A 21,276-nucleotide genomic window follows, 5' to 3' on the forward strand; every position below is an offset into this window, starting at 1 on the left:
CGATGAATCTATTTTTTTGCTGTATTTCATTCTGTACTTCCAAGCATTGAAAACAGCATAATTAATGACACGGTGACATGCACATACATCCCGCATCGTTGCGAGAGCTTCTTTGCAAGCGTTCGACATAAACTCCTCAAGTTCAAGGAGTCCTCTCCCTCCCACTGCCACACTAAGCCATCTGCACAACAGTCACGTAGCACCACTGTGCTAGCCCGGGTGCGAGTGTGAGAGGACTCACTTGTGAGGCCGGCTTTCTGTTACATGAAAAGAGAAGTTGCGTCATGGAAAGAAAAAAAAAACGACTGGATATTTGGAACGTGCGTCCGCGCGTGCTTCTTTGTGTGAATCTCATGGTGAATGGGGACTCATTCTCAGCATGTTGCACTTTTGCTAAAAGCCCGCCAAAGGAGCACATTGAGTGTCATGATGACTTTTAAAAATACTTTTCAGCGCATCTATCATGTTAAAATTAGAGTTTGGTGCTGAAAAGCTTCGGTAGGGAATCGGGATGTACATTTGAACTTTGGGGAGCTTCACGCAGGGAAACCTTGAATATGGTTGACTGCATTGCATTGTTGTCTTGTGTAATCTAACACTCCAACATCACATCCACTTTCTATGGTGCTTGTTCTCATTAGGGTCACGGTGAGCTCGAGCTGATCCCAGCTGACTTTGCCCAAGAGGCGGAGTATTCCTTGGACTGGTCTGCTCACCATACAATCACAGGGCACAAACAAACATTCATTCACACTCATGTTCACACCAGTGATGACACAAAAAGAGAACAAGCACACTTAGTGAAGATTCGAACCCTGAACCTCAGATCTGTGAAGCAGATGTACTAACAATTTCATCCTTCCATTTATTTTCTATGCTGCTTATCCTCTTTTGTATTGCAGGTAAACTGGAGCCCATTCCTGCTGATTGGGCGGTAGCGGTGTTGGGGGTACACCCTGGATTGGTCGACAATCGCAAGGCAAATATGAACAACCATTCACATTCACACCTATGGACATTTTTAGAGTCTTAACCTAGAAGCATGCTAACTAACCATTATAGAGCATTGTGATGGCCATGACAATACAACCAAATGAATGTTCATGCAAGCAGTATACAACAAATGTATTTAATGCTTAATAATCTTGGTGCCGGTTTGCATAAATTCAATAGTTTTCTGATGAAAACCAGTATTTGCACCAGTTGTTTAATGCAGATGCATATGTCTGACAGCAGATGGGGCTACATAGCCATCTACTGTAACAACAATGTAGTTGATGTAAAATCTAGAGGGGGCTATGTGACAAATCTCTCCTAAATGACTTCGACTACATAAAAAAAAAAGTACTGTATTTTGTTTGTCACTGTCATGTGGTTACTCCCAATCTTCAATGAATTTGAAGCTTCGTATTTCCATCCACCAACGACCAAATGTGATGTCAACGTTATTTAAATTATTATTACAAAATAACTATTTTCTCTCCTAAAAATGTTTTACCTGTAACCAAATTATTTTTCTAACTTTATTTCAAATTAGTGAGCGGAGAGCAGGTGTGAAAAATAAGTGATCGATTTTTTTTTTAAAGACTTATTTTATAATGAATTACTTTTATCTATATTTTTGAAATTGACTTGCTGTATTTTCTCATAGGCTTTAAAGCACAAAGGTAACTATTTGCTAGCTAAATTGAACAAAATGGCGCACAGTAGGCTAAATTGAAAGATAGACTTTTTCATGAAATTTAATATGAAGATATTGTTAAAATACAAATATTTGTACGTGTTTGAACCAACATAATTAATATGGTGATATTATTTTAAAAAAAAAATGTGTATGTGTTGATATTAATTTAAAAAACAAGGTAATAGTAGCGAGTCAATTCCAACAGGTTTCAAGCTAGCTACCGTGTGTTTTTGTACACATGCGCACACAGAGCCCAACTGCCGCGAACCCACTCCCAGACACCGACACACGGCGAGGACAGTGACCGACGGACGTGCGAGCAGACGCGGGGATGTGAGAGACTCAGTCGGGGGGAGGAGGCAGCTTGGTCGAGGGAGGTAACTGCGGTCCTCGAGCAGACGCTACCGTCCATTCAATGACTACGGACAGCCGGCTCGAAGATTTACAGCGAATAACGTCGAGGCGTCACGCTTGGCTCGTTCGGTTAGACTACAAGCGGCGGGCTCCATCGTCCGCGGCCGAACATGCCCCCCACGCCGAGCCTCCAGTCCAGCGGGCTGACGCTCTCGGAGATCAGCATCGGTAGGTGTGTGTGTATGTGCATCATGTTGCAAGGTCAACGGCGTGTCAGAACGACACGTGTGGTTAGCGTGTGAGCTAAACTAGAGAATGACAAGCTTTCAAATTGATCATCATAATAAGCAATACATTGATGTTACATCACGTATTTTTTCAGGTTCATCCAGGCCGCAGCGCGTCACTGCAGGTGCGGCACCCTGCATGCTTATTTCTATGCATCGTGCTCCTGGAAAATAGACAACAACACTGTTGTACATAATAGAAAGAGCAGTGTTAGGATGTGTTGTTGTGGCTGTTAAAGTTCCACACAATTGGGAGGGAAAGTCACATTTTTATTTCTAAGTCTCCCAAGTTAAAAGGCATTTCTCTGTTTTGTTGACGTGTCAATGGAGGTGACAGAAAGAGAATGAGTGGTTCTGATGAATTAATCCTACTTGACATATTTTTCGTCTAGATGTATAGACTACAAAAACTGGATGGAGCTGTAACCAATACCAAAATGCATTCTCGCTAACAGGCAGCAGGGAGCGAGTGACTCCACTTTTGTTTCAAAGAAGCCAGACTGGCTAGTTGTCGATGACATAATCAACTTACTTCTATATGGGAGTTGCTATCAAGCTAATTGCTCTGTGGTTGGTAATTGTGGTAGTGGAGAGTGATGTGACAAAACACAGTGGTAATTTTGAGGGGAATGGCTTGTCTGTGCACATGCACTCTCAAACATGTGGTCAATACAGTGAGTGATAAACTCGGTGAACTTTTTCACAATTATATTTATAATCTCAACTATATGGTTTCATTGTTCAGTCAATGCAGCGTCATAATGAGTAAGGGTATAGTTAATGTTCAAAGTACTGATAAACGTGGTTGTTTCTTGTTCATTTTGAATTTGGGGCCTGTATCTGTATAAAGCTGGGATAGGGGCGTGTTTACTACTGTGTTACAAAACCTTTCCTTTTAACAACATGTTTGACGACACTTACTGTTGAAGGTTTGTAGGTGTACTTTTCCCCCATTCTTGCTTAAAGTGCAACTTTAGTTCCGCAAGTCTCGGGTTTATATTGTAGTATTTTGAGTTTCATAATTCTCCACACATTTTCAATGGGAAACGGGTCTGGACTGCTGGCAGGCCAGCCTAGTATTCACGCTTTTACTACAGAGCCACACTGTTGTAATGCAGAATGTTGATGTGGACACATTTTTGCTCAAAAACGCTCACTGACCTAGTAGTGGGTTTTTATTAACTCGTCCACTGCCATTGACGCCTATAAACGTCAAAAATTCATTTGAACTGTTTCTATTAGTTTAAAATTATTTCCACTTTTGTTAACAAGAGTATGAAAACCTAGACATAAAAAAAAAAGATTATCAAAAATTAGGGGCGTCAGGTGATCATTTTTTTTTAATTGTAATTAATCGCATGACTTCAATTGTTAACTCACAATTAATCACAAATTTTATATCTGTTCTAAATGTACAATATTTTTTTTTAGGTTGTTATACTCTTGGTAACAAAAGTGGAAAAAATGTTAAACTAATAGAAATAGTTCAAATGATTTTTGGACGTTTATAGCCGTCAATGGCAGTGAAAGACGATACAGCACACTGAGCTTCCCCAAATCACAGGAAATGTCGGGCTGTCATCTTTTCAAAAAATAACCTACCACTCAGTTTTATTATTATTTTATTTATTAGGTGTTCATTACTTAACCAGTAGAAGGCAGTCATGCACTAAACGTGCCCAGAAGAAGACAGGAACAAAAAGTTATTGATTGTTAGTGATTGTTTATTCATCGAATAATGTTGAAGCATCGTCTGTAAGTGACTTTTAGGACACTATTACATGCGTAATGTAGATATAATGATGTATGTGTAAACTAAATGGTAGTTAGTTTTTTTTTATTTTTGAACCTGAAGTGGTAATCGCTAGTGCGCTCATGCTAATCACAATATTGCTAACCGTTTAGCGTAGGCTAATGTTGGTGTTTAGTAATGCATGTTATGAGCACTCCATTCAATTTAACTTACGTAAACCTTAGTGGATTGACAAATAAATAAATAAAATAATAATACAAATTTTTTTGGGGGGGCGGCAGGGGGTTATTTCTCAATTATTCGATGGAATAATTGATAGGATAATCGATTTAAAAAAAAGATTCAATAGTGACAGCACTAGTCTGATACAGATATACAGTAGACTACATTATTTACAGCATTTGTCCCATATATGAACAATATGTTACTGTCGTCCCAGCAAAGCCACACAACTGAACAGGAGACTTTGGGTCCCACTTGTGATAAAATGAGCCCTATTGATTTTGAATGAAATCTGACACAAGATGGCCCAAGATGGTAGCTGAGGTCTTATTTCAGCTTCCCTTTCTGCCCTCTTCCTGTCACACGTTTCGACTGATCCATAAACTCTTACAAATGATTATTAACATTAACACAATGTATAACGCAAGATGGCTACGGTAGGATTTAGTCAGCTGACATTTCTGATTTATTAGCAGTTTTTGAAAATGACTGTCTGTTCTTTTCCAGGTTCTTTTAAGAGGAGGAAGAGGAAATCCATCATCGTCACAGTGATGCTGCTCATCGTGTCGGTGCTCATCCTCATCTTTGGCTTGGCAGCCACGACCAGGACGCAAAACATCACCGTGGGCGGCTACTACCCCGGCCTCATCGTGAGTGTGCATGGAACAGACGCCAACTCACCCACTGCCACTTATCACGACATGTAAAGTAGGCGAGCGCTTCCCACTCGCAATTCCGGAAGGCTGTGGGGTGAATTTTCCCAGCATTCATTAATCATCATTAGAGGCTGAAGACTTTTTGTCATTTATTTGTCTTTCGACACTTTTAGTATTCTGACATGTTTTAGAAAATATTTTTAACATCCGTATCTCTCATTCATTTATTGTTTTTTTCTATGCCAAGCTGTCAAAATATTGTTTTATGTAAAACTGATCTAGAGGATATGGGCTTTACTTGACTTTGAAGGATCCACTGTACTGATGCTAAATGCATAAAGAATGTGTTGTCATCATCAGAGGTAAAATTAAGTTATGGATTTCACACAGTACCATTTTTTGTTATATATATGATTTATCATTTAAATTTAAATTTATGTTTTTTATATTTTTGGATATATATATATATATATATATATATATATATATATATATATATATAATTATCATTGTATTTTATTTGAATAATTGTAAATATAAATTTAAAAGATTCTGAATTGTCTTTTATGTGCAATATGTCAGGTATTTCGTAAATGTAAGAAAATACTTTTAAATTATAATCAACATTAAATTCCAAGAATATAGCACGATACAAAAAAAAACTTAAATCCTTGAAGTAAAATTCTATTTTAACATTAATTTAAAGCAAAATGACATATTAAAGGATGGTTCATGGTTTTAAGAATCGCTATTGCGCTATGAAAAGGAAAATCGATTTGATTTGATTAATCGATTTTTTTAAACCCAGCCCTATCCTAAATCAAGGATAACGAAAACGATTGAATCAGTGCATGTAAAATGTCTTTTTTTTAATATATATATATAATAAAAAAAAACTTTTAGTCAGAATTTTTTTGTAAAAAAAAAAAGGCATTTTACATGCATGAAACTAACTAGAATTACACCAAAAATGTACTTTGGTTTTGTCTTTGTCAATTAATATTCAAGCATTAGCTTTCAGGATTCATGTTAAATTGGGTTAATGTATGGCTGGACAGAAGAAGGACGGTCAAACAGTTGTTTGGGAATTGTAGTTGACTTTATTACACAATACTTTGTGACATTTTTTGAAATTTTGCACTTGATAAATACTCCATTTAAAAAAACTAAAGCTAATAATAAAACTAACATTTGGGGGGAAAAACTAAAATAACAAAAACAAAAAACGAATTAAAACTAACAGAATTGAAAAAACAAAAGTCAAAATGAAATAAAATGAACTCTAATGAAAGATCACTGTCCCTAAAGGTATATCATCTTCTTTCCTTCCAGCTGGGCTTCGGCTCTTTCCTGGGAATCATCGGCTCGCATTTGATCGAGAACAAGAGGCAGATGGTAAGCATTGTGACATCGGCGTCGGCTCGCGCGGACAGTGCCAGAGCACTCGTCCCATTTCCTTTACAGCGGCAGTTCGATGATTGTGCCAGCGCAATGACACAACACCCCAGCAGAGCCAAGTCGGGCCTGCAGAGGTTTGTGTACACGAGCTCAGTGATCCGCATCCAGAAATAGATGCACACTGTAAGAGGAGCAGGCCAGATGTCCACACCGGAATGTGGGGAGAGAAATTGCAGCGGGAGGCTGTCCGAACTGACGTGATGAATGACTTTGGCCTGTGACACCTTTTCCAACTACACAGCAGAGTTTGGACGGCAAGCGCCCCGGTCAGTGCGTGCCGTGACGACTTACGACACATGGCCGACTGACCCCCTGGTTTAAAACCTTGCTGATGATTTTTGCTGATGCTGTTTATGTATGTTGATTGCCTGTGTCATCATGATACAATTCCTGTTACAGTAGACTAATGTTCAATGCTGGTTTAGCATTTTTGCTAAGTTGGCGTTACTGGACAAGCAGTAGTGTTCATACTGTCAAGCAGCCTTCCTCTGGTCAAAAAGAATAACCTGTCACTAATGCTTTTCAGGTTCAATCACGGCTCAGTAATTAATCACTTTGCCCATTAATTTTATTTTTTTGGCATGAATAGTTTCATTTTTAGCAGCTTCTGTAGTTCAAAGTGCGTTTCCGCAGATGTGATGGCGAGCCACTTTACAAAATCAGAGTCGGTGTTGCCAATTTAGCGACTTAACTTAACTTTGGTCGCTTTGTTTGGGGCTTTTCCAAATCACTCTCACAATTATTTTTCAAAAAAACAAAAGTGTATTTTATTTCCTGCTTTAAAAAAACTAAAAAAAGATGACCTGAATCGTTTTCACACAGTTTTTTCCAAATGACAGACAAAAAAAGAGAGAAAAGATTAAAATCAGAAAAACAAAAATCAGACATTTTATTTCCTCAGTATGGTTTAATTAGACGTGCAAAGATAAATGGACAACTACCGGTAATCGATTATTAAATGCATCGATTAGAGACTGTTGGCTTTAAAATTGTCTAAAACTTTGGAATTTCAGCCTCTCGACAATAAATATTGTCAAATTTATGTAGTCCTCAGTTGTGTTGAACCTAAAATAAAACATTTGCAAACATTTTCTTTTGTTTTGGAAAGCAATATTCCATTTTTTTTCTTCTACTTTCTGACATGTTGCAGACGCAAACCAGTAACTGAAGCTTAATTTAATTTGTTTGTGCATTTTACGCACTGTCAATTTAAAATAATGTCCTGAATAGAGGTATCCGATTTATTAATTAACTCATTCACTGCCATTGACGGCTATAGACGTCAAAAATTAATTTGAACTATTTCTATTAGTTTAACATTTTTTTCCACTTTTGGTAACAAGAGTATGAAAACCTATTATTTTGGGGGGGATATTTAGTTGACTAGTGAAGTCATGACCAATTTTAATCGCCTGACGGCCATCATTTTTAATAATCTTTTCTTTTTTAAAATCTTTTTTTTTAAAGAAGAAAAGGTTATTAAAAATTAGGGGTGTCAGGTGATTAAAATTGTAATTGTAATTATTTGCATGACTTCACTAGTTACCTCACGATTAATAACACATTTTATATCTGTTCTAAATGTGCAAAAAAAAATTTGGGGGGTTTTATACTCTTGTTAAAAAAAATGGAAAAAAATAATTAATTAGTTAAAATGAATTTTTGACGTCTATAGGCGTCAATGGCAGCGAATGAGTAAATCAACAAAATAATCAATCGTTAAAATAATTATCGGTTGCCGCCCTAGTTTCAAGCAATGCTAACAAGAAGAAGCAATTCAAAATGCATGCTTATTTATGTTTGTGAGCTCTGCATGAACGATACAGCTGATTGCGCACTGTGCTGTGTGCTCTTTTCCCAGTTAGTGGCTTCTATTGTCTTCATCAGCTTTGGAGTGGTGGCTGCATTTTGCTGTGCTATTGTGGATGGAGTTTTTGCTGCCAGGCACATTGTGAGTATAAACTACTGACAAAGCAAAGCCGATAGACAGTTGCGCTTGTAAGTTTCCTTCCCCTTGCGGGATGTGTGAATTTTCTTATTGCTATGCTTGTGCTATCCTGAGACGCCTTATATTTGAATCCCGTAATGATAACTGCGACACATCTTGCAAATTCTTCCGGCATATGCAAACTCATGAGCACATGTGTATGTTAGACTTGAGCGAGACGTGTGCTTAAATGTATAACACGCCTATTAATCAATGCCAGACTCGTCAAAGTTTAATAAACCTTGACTGAGTGACATACATGGCTAGTGTGGTAGTCGCTCGCAGAGTGGTCGTGAGAGCAATTCTCCATCATGCACGTCATATCGAACATCAAGTAACCACTAATGCGCTCTTAAAAAAACAATGAGGTGAAAATAATGTCAGAGTGGGCGGAAAGCAAGAAGAGCTTCTTCATGCCACTTCTGTAAGTGATTTATTAATTAGGTGGTGATGGAAAATATTGCCATGCTTTGAGTGACCAGGGAAAATGACGAGAAGGTGGAATTAGGATGATGGAACCACTAACCCTTGATACAAGGCCAATTTAAAAAAATTCATCTCGTAAGCTTTGATTGAAATTAATTCACATTGTTGTGGAAACATTTGAGGAATGTTGAAGGACATTTCGAGCTTACACTGGTCAACAGCAATTTTTTATCAGATGACTTAATGTGTCCCTAATTTTGACGCTGAATTAAAAAAAAACTTCATTTTTTTCTGGCACATTAGGTTTTATTAAAGATATTTAAATTTTTTGTTTTTAAGTTTGACTTATAAAAGCTGACCTAATAAGGATTTCACCATGCATTGTAATTTATATCTATGGTGTTTCAGAAAACATTCCACCTGTTGCTGAACCCAACTCTTAATTCATAAATGTTACTAGTAAATACATTACTATATTACATATTATTGTTATTATTATTAGGACTCTTATGAAAACCTGACGTGCAAGAGAAAAAAACAAGGTCAGATTCAGAATTAGCACAATAAAATAATCTAGAAATATCTACTTAAATCTCTGAATTAAAAAATAAAAATTTAAAATCAAAAGTTTGTTGACCAGTGTTTCTTCAGCACAAACAAACCAACTTTGCATAATGCTAATCAATATCAATAGTATTAGCTAACACACTAGCCTAGATAACCACTGATCTGTATATAACTGGATAGCTGATAAGCCAAAACTTTTGAAGCCGCTATATTACCATTTGAGACAGTACTTGATGTTTTAAATGTGTTCAACATAAACAAGAGGACTTCAGACATTTTACAATTTGCCTTAAATACATGTATAAATTATATGCTTAATAATGTTTACACGAGGAATCTTGTATATTTTCGAGATGGGAGAGGTAAGATGGCTGCCCTGTGGCTTCAACGGCTTGCACGGGCGTGATTGGCTATCAGCTATCCAGTAATATAGACAGATCAGTGCTAAATAGCACACTAGCACAAACATGGATTTATCCACTAGCACTTTGTATCAAGGGTATTAAGTCTTACGCACATTAATAAATGTTAGTGAATAGAGGCAAATTGTAACGGCAAAGTACACTACTATTAGAAAAAAAAGAAGCTAATATGCTAATTTGGACGGCCATATTGTGTGTGGTGGTCAATGCATTGCAGGACCTGAGGCCTCTATATGCAGGACGGTGTGACTACCACTCCGGTGAGATGGCGTCTGAGCGAGTCGTAAGAGATTCCCACCATCACTATTTGCGTTCAAGGTCGTATGAAGAAACGTGACGCGACGTTACATGTTGCACGTGATCCACAGGTGCCCTGCCAGACGTCGTCTCGCACGTCCTGCAACCTGCGCGTGAGAAGCAACACGTGTTATTGCTGCGACCTGTACAACTGTGGCAAGTGAGTACCACCGTATGGTCCAATGACGGCACAGCCTCGCAAGAGAGCCGTCAGCTTTCAAAGCAAGTCGAGATTTAAGGCACTTTCTTGTGTGGGACACTTTGATATGAGGCCAGAAATAATATTTACCTCTCACATTCGCAAAAACAAACAAACAAACAAACAAACAAAAACACTCACACACCAATAAAACTCGATCACACACAAAAAACTCTCAAATTCACATAAAATTGGCACTCACACACAAACTCACACTCACCCCAAAAAAATTCTCACACCAAAAAACTCACATTCAGCAAAAATACTTTTACAAAGACAACAAACATCTTACAAAAAAAACTCACTTTCACAAAGAACCTCTCATTAAAAGAACTCATACTACTCAACATTAGAAATCTTAATAATACAAAAAACCTCACTCGAAACAACAAACTAAAAAATCTTTAATTCACAAAAATTCTTCCAAGCACCTGTCACAGTCACCGAAAACCCTTCTCACATACACCAGCAAAACTCTCACTGTGAATAAAAAATCTCACCCACCCCAAAATGCTCTATACCCACCAAAAACCTCAGTCACACAAAAACTCTTAATCCAAAAAAAAGAAAAAAACTCACACAAAACTCAACAAAAATACTCTCACAAGGGCAACAAACCTCTCACACTTAACAATAAAAACTCACACACAAAAAAAAAAATCACAAGAAAACGCACATATGCACCAAAACATCTTTAACCACCCATCAAGAACCTCTCACTCTCACAAAAAACTCTCACTTATACCATAGATCTCACTTCCCAGGAAAAATCTCACACAACCAAAAACCTGTTGCTGTGATTCTTGGCATTTATATGAGGTGCTGTATAGGCCAACAATATCACTGACCTCTCACTAGGCAAAATACAAAACAAAAAAACTCACAAGCACCAAAACCCTCATGCACACCAAAAACACTCATATCCACACAAAAAAACACTCACCTCCAAACACCTATCACATCCAGCAAAAAACTCTCACGCAAAAATAAAAAACCTCTCACTCCCCATTAAACCACTCATGCTCTCCAAAAACACACACTTAAAAAAAAAACTCACTCACGCCAAAACAACTCTCACTCAAAGTAAAAAACAAACAAAAAAAACTTACACACAAACAAAAAAAATCCCACTTCCAAAAAACTCTTATCACACCAAAAACCTCCTTCACTCAAAGAAATGACACACACCTCATATGAGAAAAACTCTCATTCACCCGTAGAAAACCTTTTAAACTCTTTAACAAAAACAAAAACTTAAATGCACCTGTTCTCTTACTAAAACAAAAACCACTTTGGAGTGAGACTTATTTTGGAATCCAATTGAGAGTGAAAAATTGTCTATGAAGGGAAATTAAAAATTAAAACGGTTGGCATCTCAGATCTCGAATGCTGATTTGCTCGGCGGTGGTGAGAGTGAGAGGTTGTTTGGTTTGTGTGAGAGTTTTTTTGTTTATGTTGCGTGTGGGCGGTAAATGTTATTTTTGGCCTGTACAGCATTCAATTGTTACCAGAAGAAGAATCTTTCTTTTTTTCTTTTAACCTTTGTTTCAGAGAGCATCCACTAATGGGACTTCAGAATAGAGATGGTTTGAAAAGGTTTAAGAAACCATCCATGATTTGGAAGTAGGTCCCTTTTTTTTAGACCCATTATGGCTGTCTTTCAAATAAAAACAATTCCACTGTAGAGCTGTGTGTTTCCCCCTGCATGCCCTATTGTGTGTGTCACCCACTGTCGACTAGGGATAGACCGATAATCAGCTGGCCGATAATCGGCGCCGATATTCAGCATTTTATAAATATTGGCATCGGCCTCTTTTTTTGTTTTGAGGGCCAATATATTAAAAACAGTTTTTGCTCCGACGGGCGCTTTTCTCCTCCGTCTGCTCTGAGTCAGCGGCACCACAGCACCGTCTGATTCGTGGCTTGTGCAGTGCTAGCAGCCAATAAGCAGCAAATTGCATCTATTAGCCCGCGAGCTAACCAGCTAGCTTGTGAATGAATGGCTTTTAGCCCGCTTTAGCTTGCGGGCTAACCTATTTGGGAGTTATCCCGAGGTTAGTTTGCAAATTAATGGCTATTAGGTTAGCCCGTGAACTAACGGTTAGCTCGCGGGCTAACCTAATAGCCATTTTTTTGCGACTATTTGGGAGTTATCCCGGGGGTTGCGTATGGGTGAATGGTTAGCCCGCGAGCTAACAGTTAGCTGTATATCGGCTTCAAATATCGGTTATCGGCCTCCCTGACTACCGATAATGGGTATTGGTATTGGCCCTGAAAAAAGCATATCTGTCTATCTCTACTGTCGACTGACGTCCAACAGCGTCTTCTGTGTGACACCCAAAGTTAAACGTTTGAGGTCTGACTACAGCTTGCGCTGTTCTCTGCATTAGTCGCGTGGAGGTGGTGGGCGGCTACCACGAGTACACAGACGTGAAGAGCTGCCAAGACGTGGTGCACCTCTACCACCTGCTCTGGTCGGCCACCATCCTCAACATCGTGGCTCTCTTCCTGGGCATCATCACTGCAGCGGTGCTGGGCGGCTTCAAAGACATGGTGGGACGGGAGGACGTGTTAGGATTTTGTGACCACGCTCGAGATGAACGGTGATCAAGATGTTTTTCTTTGTGATAGACACCCGCTCAAACATCAGAAAGTGCATCGGAACCGGAGGCCATCACACCCTCAGTCGCCTCTGAGGCTCCACAGCGCACAAACGTCAACTCCTACCGCAACACGGCCCCCTGCCTGCCACCCTACACGGCCTACGATATGCAGGTAATGGATGCAGTGGTGTCTTGAGATACAATGGCTGATTTTTGTTGTCTTGTGATACAGCAGATTTGAGATGAGTGCACGTCAGACCCCAACCACTAGATGGCGGCAGCAAATTGCCCTTTCATTCATTTCAATGAGGAAAGATGATCAGAATTGTTTTTTTCAACACACCTCAAATACAATACAAACAAATGAAGCACTATGTTACAATCAAGTCAATTACATAAAACCTCAAGAAATATATATACATACACAGACAAAAAAAAAAGATGATCTGAAAATAGTGAACACCTCTTCCACCCACGCAATAAATTAAATCCGTGATATAGAAACACACTATTTAAATCATCCCTAGGCATGTTCATCTTTTTACACATTTTTTTTTGCACGTCAAACTAAATCCTTCCTTAAGAATTGGCTTGAACACGATAGAAATCCAAGAAAATGTCAAATGTTAAACAGTCAGTTCAATTTTATACTGCAAAAAAAAAAGATAACAATAAAAAAAAATAACAGAAGTAATACTTTCTTAAAGGCTTATATAAGTACTGTATAGCATAAAGACCACCCCAAAAAGCTTTATCCTATGTTAGTATGTTAGAAAGAGCACTTGACTTACTGGGTCGATTTGAAAAAAAATCTAAACATAAACTTCATTACTCACCATTTCATGAATAATTATAGTTGTTTATTGAGTCAGTCAACTTACAGTACTAAAAAAATGTAATGGGTCAATTTGACCTGCTTCGTGACATAGAGAGATCTTTAAACACACATTAAAATATTAAAAACACATTTAAAAACATGTAATATAGTGAGAGATTACACATTGTACCGATCGATGTGTTTACAGTAGAAATCATGTTTTCTTTTTTTTTAATTAACAACTTTATAATATACATCAATAATCATGTCTAAAGATGTACATTATAAAATTGATGATAGACAATTTAGACGTGTAATCTATTTTTTAATCTCTAGAAAAAATAAAGTCGATTGAAAAAAATGAGGCTGAGTTTAAAACACGTCCTGTTTACTGCTTCTTCTTTAAAATTTACAATGAACACGATCGTGTGCCCCCACCTAATGGCCAAACGTGGAATTACAACCCCAAAATACAAAACTGAATTGAGTTGTAACTGAACAAAAAAAGGAAAGCAAACGGGACAGTGATGGAGTGGGGGGTTAAAGAGTTAAAAAAAAAAGTAGTGCTTTGCTGCCATCTTGTGCTGTCTACAGGAAATTATTAACTTTTTTTTTTTTTGGAGGGGTATAATATATATAATATAATATGCAATTCACGGCAGATCTTGCTCCCTATACCAGGCAAATAAAGGGGAACATTCAAGACATAAGTGTAAATAGGACATTTTGTTTTTCTACTTTTGTCAGGGTTCCTATATGTTCGCCGACTCCTCCGGCCTGTCAGACGACTCTCAATCCGGAGCCAGCCACCTGTGGCCCACCATGGTGCCCCCGCGCTACTCCCCACCTCACAACCATCCGGAAGACAAGCCGCCACCGTACAGCCCCTAAGAGGGCTCACACGTCATCTCCGAGGCCTCCCCAAAGGACCAAAGTGTGGAACCCGAGAACAAGAGGGCGACCGCGGCGGATGCTAACTTTTGAGCAAAAAGGCAGTCTGGGCATTGCTTGCACGCTTGGTTTGTACCGTTCAAGCAAATCCAGGAAGAGACAACCTGTTTACAATCGTTCTGCCTTAATGCAAACAGTCTTCCAATACCGAAGCATTCTGTTGTTTTTGCTAAGGTCCCCAATGTTGTTGTTGTTTTTTTGCACCAGGGACCAGTTTCACATAAATGTGTCAATATTTTTGATGGACTAGCATAAGAGAAATGAGCTCAGAGTTTGTTTCTGTTCAAAAATCTGGTCCCATTCTGTCTTTAATTTAGAGACAATGCCACTCAAAAGTGTTACTAAGGTCCAACCCTTCAAATCAGAAACTGTCGGCGGCGACAGTACAAGACACTTGTTTTTCAAATCACCGTAATTCCTGAACCGCTAGCAACGTAATTCCAACGGCTTCTGAAAGCAGAGAAGCGGATCTTTACGTGGATACCACATATATTACGGTAGCTAGCAGATTGTCACGTGTGGAGGGGAAAGTCTCGCGTCATAGAGAGGAGTAACTTCAACGTACCGTAACTCCGGAACTATTTGTTCTAGCAACACAATTCCAACGGTTTCAGAGAGCGGAGAATCAGAGCTTTGCATCGGTTCTACATACATTACGGTAACTAGCAGATTTTCATGTGTGGAGGAGGGGAAGCGCTGTCATAGAGGAGAGTGACGCAGGAGAGGAGATGACACGTCTTACAAATCAACGTATCCACTTGTGCTGATTGTTTGCTTAATGTTTGCCCTCAATTTGTTAAATAAAGCAATTTAAAAAATAAAATAAAAACAACGTATTCACGGAACCATTTGCGCTCGCAACGTATCTGAAAGCGGAGGAGCAGAACTAAAAAATAAATCAAAATCCTAAAAATAAAAACAGGCGGATTGCTATGATTATAGTACTAAGGGTTAAAAGATAAATAAAACCCACGTTATAGATTGGATGTTATAGGAAGTTGTTTGAAAAAGCTCACCTCTATTAATTTTTATTTTTAACTTTTGCTTTTCTTTTTCTTTTTTGCTGGGGACTGCTGAATTAGTATCGCTAGCTAAACGAAGTTACCGGTAAGAAGGTATCACGTGCTTGTGGTGTACAGACAGCAGTAGGATATGCAGTACGCGACAGGCAAGTTGTATTTGAACATAGACGTTGGTCATTTATTACCACTTTAAAAGTTTTGTCCTCAAGTCTATTGGGGGGGGGGGGGGTAATTTATTGTGTTTTCATCCAAAGATTCCCGGCAGAAACTAAAGACTACAAACTCTTTGTAATTAGTCACAAAACATGAGATGAAATATGCTGGTGCAGTCGTCGTGAAACTCGGAGAAAGATGAAGAAACATGTATGAAAACGTGAGGAAGAGGATAGATCCTTGAGACTCTCGTCAGATGTGTTTATTGTTTGGAAACCCCGATTCTCAGGCCTGCTTCTTTTCTGTTATGTCATTAAAGTTTGTTTAGTGCATTGACACATTTGATGTTTGTGACACTTGCTTGCCTGTGACAACTTGTACTCAATTTTCGTGGTGGACCTGAAGTCTTAAAACGAGTCCACGTTGGAAAAGAGCAGACCAACAGTTTTGTTTACACCGCGTTGACGTTCATATTTGTAAATAAAGCTCATTTATATTAAAAGCATATTTAGTGACTGTTTTAAAACTGTACAGTTAAGGGAAAGATGTTTTTGAAAAGAGAACACGGAAGTCAACCAGCATCACGGAACAAAGTTAAAACAGTAAAAGAATAATTTATTGTCATCCAACTTGCAATAAGGACGAGCGGGACTTCTTTTTTTTTTTTTTGTTATACAGCAACAACAATGAATTATAGGAAAAGCAAGCATGGTTCTACAAAAAGGACGTTATGCAGAATTTATACTGTACATCTCTCTCACACACACAACAATGTTAATCTGTACTACACTCACAGTGAAAAGTCTAAGAGCAACAAAATGAGCCCTCCCCAATGATTAAATACTAAGTGCTAACATTCCATCAATAATCTGAGTGACGACTCCTCTAAAGCTTGCAACGCACACACGAGCTCGAAGAAACGAGAAAAACAAAGATGTCAAAAATCAAGTTTGAATACCTTCAACGATACCCTTTGTGCAGCTTTGCTAATATTAATAAAAATATATTTCAGATCGGGATACTGTCATGTGCAAAGATGAGCGATGTCAGTGAGGGAATGTGGAGTGTTCGTAGTAGGAATATTCTGCTGGGACTTCAATAAAAAAATTTTTTTTATACACAATACTGTGACCTTTTTTATATTGACAACCTACCCACGATCATTTTCATATCGTGACGTATCGTTATTGTTAGTTAAAGACTGGATCTGATTTCAATTCATTGGTCATAAAGTGATTATTTTTATGACATAGTGACAGACCAATTAAGTGCTCCTCCACTAGATGGCACAAAGTCCAATGAATCCTGTTGCCATTCATGCAACAGAATAACAATACCTTTGTGTTCAATTAGCACATTTGTAACTCATTTTTTTCCCATTATTTTGTGACATTTCTAACGTGAAATGTGCCTTTTGCTTAAAAAATGTTGCGAAACACTGTTCTAGGAAACATGGCCTAAAGTTCAACACTCAGCTCAAAGATCAACACTGTATGGAGAAACTAAACAAACTGATGTCTATTAATTGTCAGAAGTTTAGTCTTGTTGAATGGAAATCCAGGTTATCGCGGTTCAAAATATCATGCGGCGCAGTCACGTGTGTGTGTGTGAACATTCACTCATCCATAGAGAAAAGAAAAGATCCACAGAGGAGGAATGGAAGTCCAAGCAAAGCGGGGGGCCTCCAAAAAAGGCACGAGTGACGGCCAACCGGCGCGGCTCAGTACGTCTCCGGAATGTTAAAATTGAAGTCCGACTTGCCTTCGGGTTGACTAACGCTGACGGGCGGCCCGGGCCGACCCATCAGCATTTGCTCGTCCAGGTCGAAAATGTCATCCCAGTTCAAAATGTGGCCCGGCGCGGGCGGGCGGACGCCCTCCTGCCCGGCGGCCGTCCGGTGCGTGGCGCCGTCCTCGCCCGCGAACGGCGCGCCGGACCCGTCCGCGCCCCACGAGTTGTGCTTCATCGGCATGGACTTGCAGGGCAGCAGGCGGTAGATGTTGTCCTCGCCGTCCTTGGCCTTCTTCCCGCTGGGGTCCACGTTGTGCACTTGCTTGCAGTGGTTGGAGAGCAGCTGATAGTTGAGGAAGGTGTCGTGGCACATCAGGCACTGGTAGCGCCGCTCGCCCGTGTGCTGGACTTCGTGCTTAGTCCTGTACTCGGCCAGGGCGAAGACTTTGTCGCAGTAGCGGCACGGGTACTTCCTCTCCCACGAGTGCGTGTTGAAGTGGCGGCGGAGGCTGGTCCGGCACACGTACGGACGCTTGCACACGGTGCACACGTAGAAAGTCTTGCCGTCCATGATCAGCTCGTAGTGGTCCTCGGACTCGGATTTGGATTTTTTCTTGTTAGGGGAAAGCTGGATATTATCCGGTATGACCGGTATGGATCGCTTTCCTTTGTTAGATTTGGAGCCGCCCTCACCTGGATCTTCCTTAACTGGTACGATGTCGTAGGTGTTCTCCCCTATGTTGGCGTAAACTTTGCAATCAGGGGAAATGGAATCGATTTCCGTGGCGGCGTTGACCGTCTTTTTGGTCGCTATGGTGGGTTTGACGACGTTCCTTTGACTTGGAGAGCTGTCCGAGATGTCCAACAGCCTAATTTTGAAATCCCCTTGCTGCGGCGAAGTGGAAATTTGCTTTTTGTGGACGCCCAAAATGTCGGCGTTTTCCGCCATTTTGCCGTTTCCCGACGATTGAGACGTGGTGGGCGTCTCGGGCGTGAAGCTGGCGGTCGCTGGCGTCGTGGGATTACTTCGGACGGGGGAGTTGACGTTATTGGAGCTGCTGTCCGGACTGCGCAGAGGACTTCTGTCGGGACGATTTATTTCTTGCGTTCCTGCTTCTTTAATTGGTGCGGGTTCTTTGCTTTGCACCTTTTCGACTTTATCTGAATCCGCCGCGTCAATATAAATGACTTCCCCCGACGATTGCTTACCGGCGGCTCGCGATTTGGCGTCCGTCTCCGAGACAAACATGACGTCATCGTCCGAGTCCCCGTCTTGATCCGTGGCGTTACTCGACTGTTTGAACTCCTCGGCAGATATGGAGTAGGACTCCGAGATGATGGGCATGTTCATTTCGGACGATGTTTGGCTTTGGGGGTTTTCGTCCTTTGACAAGCCAGGCAGACCTTTGACCCGGGATAGCGGCGTCGCCAGGTTCGCGAGGAACTTCACCCCGAGCGTCTGCCCGGCGCTCATCAGCTCCTCCAGCATGTCCGAGCGAATCCGCACGATCTTGGAGCTGTAGATGTAATTGATGATGTGTTCGAAGATCTCCGCTCGAAGGAAGTTGAGTTCAATGACTTGCCCGGCGACGACAAAAAGCTGGTGGAAATATGTACTCGACGCCGACAGGATGGTTTTGTGGGCGCGGAACTTCTTGTCTTGCACTATAATAGTAACGTCGCAAAATAATCCAGTATTCCGCTGCTCGTTCATCGAATTCAGCAACGTTGTCGAATACTGCGTGTCAGTCGCAGAGATCAGCTTTAGAGTCGGCATGGCTGGAGGAGGGGGGGGGGGGAAGTAAAACAAAGATAATTGAGGATTAGAGGAGACATTGGGGTGTGCATCTCTAAATTCGTTCCTAGGTGAGGGATAAGGTGAGCAGTTCACATTTTTTCATGACGTGACAGTACATTTTTAATTAAATATTTGGTGGATGGGCATGCAGCCCAACTATATGAAATAAAATTAAAAAAATTCCTGTGTTGTGTCAAAAACACTAATTGTATTAGGAGAATTCCTTAGAAGTAATTCAGTTGTCTTTCTGCCAACCTTGACCATGCAGTAATATCACTACTTAATTGAATCATCTTATTTAAGGACAGTCATCTTGTGTTTATGCTTAACAACATTTTTGGCCCAACAGATTTGACGATCATATTTCTCGGCTTACATTTGATACTATGTCACAATGATTACGAGAATAAAAAGTGACGTTTGCTAGTTTTTCTTCAGCCCAGCAATAGCATCAACTGTTAACTTAGCAGACTATCTTTAAGTCTTAAAGTGTACCAGCTACATTAGGGCTCTTACTGTTGACTGTCTGATTGCTAAAAAGATGTGCTAAAGCAGTTTTCTCGTCCTGTTATGAACAATAGGACAGCGAGGGCCTCAATTATGACATCTCGCTAACACATTACCTTGCAGAAATGCACAACAATTACTACTTTTGACTCGGACGTGTAACCGGATGACAAATTAAATCTTGAAAACTGATCCGTTTACCTGCGACTTGTGAGTTTTCCGCCCGCATAGAGAAAATAGCGTTCGTAGCTAATGCGTTAGCCGCTTGGCTACACAATGGCTTAGCGCAGAAGGGGCTTCACCTGCCAAACGAGGAGAGCTGCGTCGTCGCGTGATTGTCACAACTGCCACGAGGAGTCGCCACTGCGTGACATCAAAACGTTCATTTCGAAATATTTAAATCAAGCACACAGTAACATTTATTTAAAAACATAATTTAATACACCCCAGATGCTTTCCGATAGGCAACAACTTCCGGGTTGCCTGGACTGCCTTCAAAATGAGAAGTGACGAAAGTGCTGCCGCTTAAAAAAAAAAAAAGCTATAAAACTTAGTTGTCCCAAAGTAGTTGTGGCTCTTTATCGCATTTTCTGCTTTAAAGCAAGAATTCTTGTGCTTATCTTGCACTATAGTTTGCTTTGTGAACAAAATAATTTGTGGATAATACATTTGGATCTGCATTTAACCGGTTTGAGTAGCAGTAGACTTCTGAACTTTTAGGTTTTGTGTGTGTGGCAGTCCTGAAAGCATAGACATACACACGTATATGCAGCTTTTAGCGCGCAATAGTACGTCGATGTGGCCGCCATATTGGATGAGCAAGCCGCTTGGCAGATGCTGAATTCCTACTTAGCTAGTCCTATTTCAACCTCAAAGCGTTTGAGGCAAATGTAAACAATACAAATAAATGTTTTTATTAAGCCTTTTTTCTAATCGATTGTAAGCTCCCATTGTATTTAAAAATGTGCAGTTTCCATGCAGACAAAACGCCGGTGTCGATTCATACCGTAACTCGGGCGCCTAATTCACACAAATGCTCATGGGGTGTATGAATAAGGTGGAAATAAAAACGGAGACCAAGGTAAATAATGTCATAACTCTTTTTCACCGTTAATGTGAATTAAAACGTGTTATGAAAGCTAAAAAATCCTTTCAAGAAGGGGGGAAAAATATGAGCAGATTAAAAGCTGTATTCGTTTTTGGTACAAGTTCCATATAGTAAGTGAACAAATTTGAATTAGATTCATTTAATTTGTGAATTAGGTAGATAGTCAATTTATAAAGTTGAGACTGTTTAGCCCATTTACTTGAACTAGTTTGCAGGCTGATCTTATAATAATTCGGTGTTACTTAATGCCAAGAATGCAGCAAGACTGGTATCA

At 39.8% G+C, this 21,276-nt stretch overlaps 2 protein-coding genes across 5 annotated transcripts; one reads left to right on the top strand and one right to left on the bottom strand.

The window, feature by feature from the left end:
• Positions 1 to 755: 755 nt before the first annotated feature.
• tmem255a (transmembrane protein 255A) lies at positions 756 to 16,981 on the top strand. Of its 3 annotated transcripts, XM_086085039.1 has the most exons (12): positions 756 to 979; positions 1,935 to 2,266; positions 2,421 to 2,450; positions 4,808 to 4,950; positions 6,289 to 6,351; positions 8,276 to 8,365; positions 10,034 to 10,099; positions 10,185 to 10,273; positions 11,864 to 11,935; positions 12,703 to 12,865; positions 12,944 to 13,087; positions 14,480 to 16,981. In XM_086085039.1, the coding sequence occupies exons 2-12, from the start codon at positions 2,209 to 2,211 to the stop codon at positions 14,621 to 14,623; spliced, it is 1,062 nt and encodes a 353-aa protein (XP_085941165.1). In that variant the 5' UTR covers positions 756 to 979; positions 1,935 to 2,208; the 3' UTR covers positions 14,624 to 16,981. The 3 variants fall into 3 exon arrangements, with proteins under 3 accessions (XP_085941165.1, XP_085941167.1, XP_085941166.1); XM_086085041.1 differs by lacking the exon at positions 2,421 to 2,450 and having other exon boundaries at positions 757 to 979; XM_086085040.1 differs by lacking the exon at positions 756 to 979 and having other exon boundaries at positions 1,768 to 2,266.
• Positions 16,110 to 20,428, bottom strand: zbtb33 (zinc finger and BTB domain containing 33). Of its 2 annotated transcripts, none has more exons than XM_086085038.1 (2): positions 20,197 to 20,428; positions 16,110 to 19,368 (listed from the first exon to the last, which is right to left on the bottom strand). In XM_086085038.1, exon 2 carries the CDS (start codon positions 19,364 to 19,366, stop codon positions 17,579 to 17,581), a length of 1,788 nt encoding a protein of 595 aa, XP_085941164.1. In that variant the 5' UTR covers positions 19,367 to 19,368; positions 20,197 to 20,428; the 3' UTR covers positions 16,110 to 17,578. The 2 variants fall into 2 exon arrangements, with proteins under 2 accessions (XP_085941164.1, XP_085941162.1); XM_086085036.1 differs by having other exon boundaries at positions 16,112 to 19,368; positions 20,096 to 20,428.
• Positions 20,429 to 21,276: the final 848 nt, after the last annotated feature.

This window comes from Leptonotus elevatus, chromosome 9 (genome assembly GCF_054856555.1).
Source record: "Leptonotus elevatus isolate MCC_2025b chromosome 9, RoL_Lele_1.0, whole genome shotgun sequence".
In the NCBI taxonomy this organism is placed as follows: domain Eukaryota; kingdom Metazoa; phylum Chordata; class Actinopteri; order Syngnathiformes; family Syngnathidae; genus Leptonotus; species Leptonotus elevatus.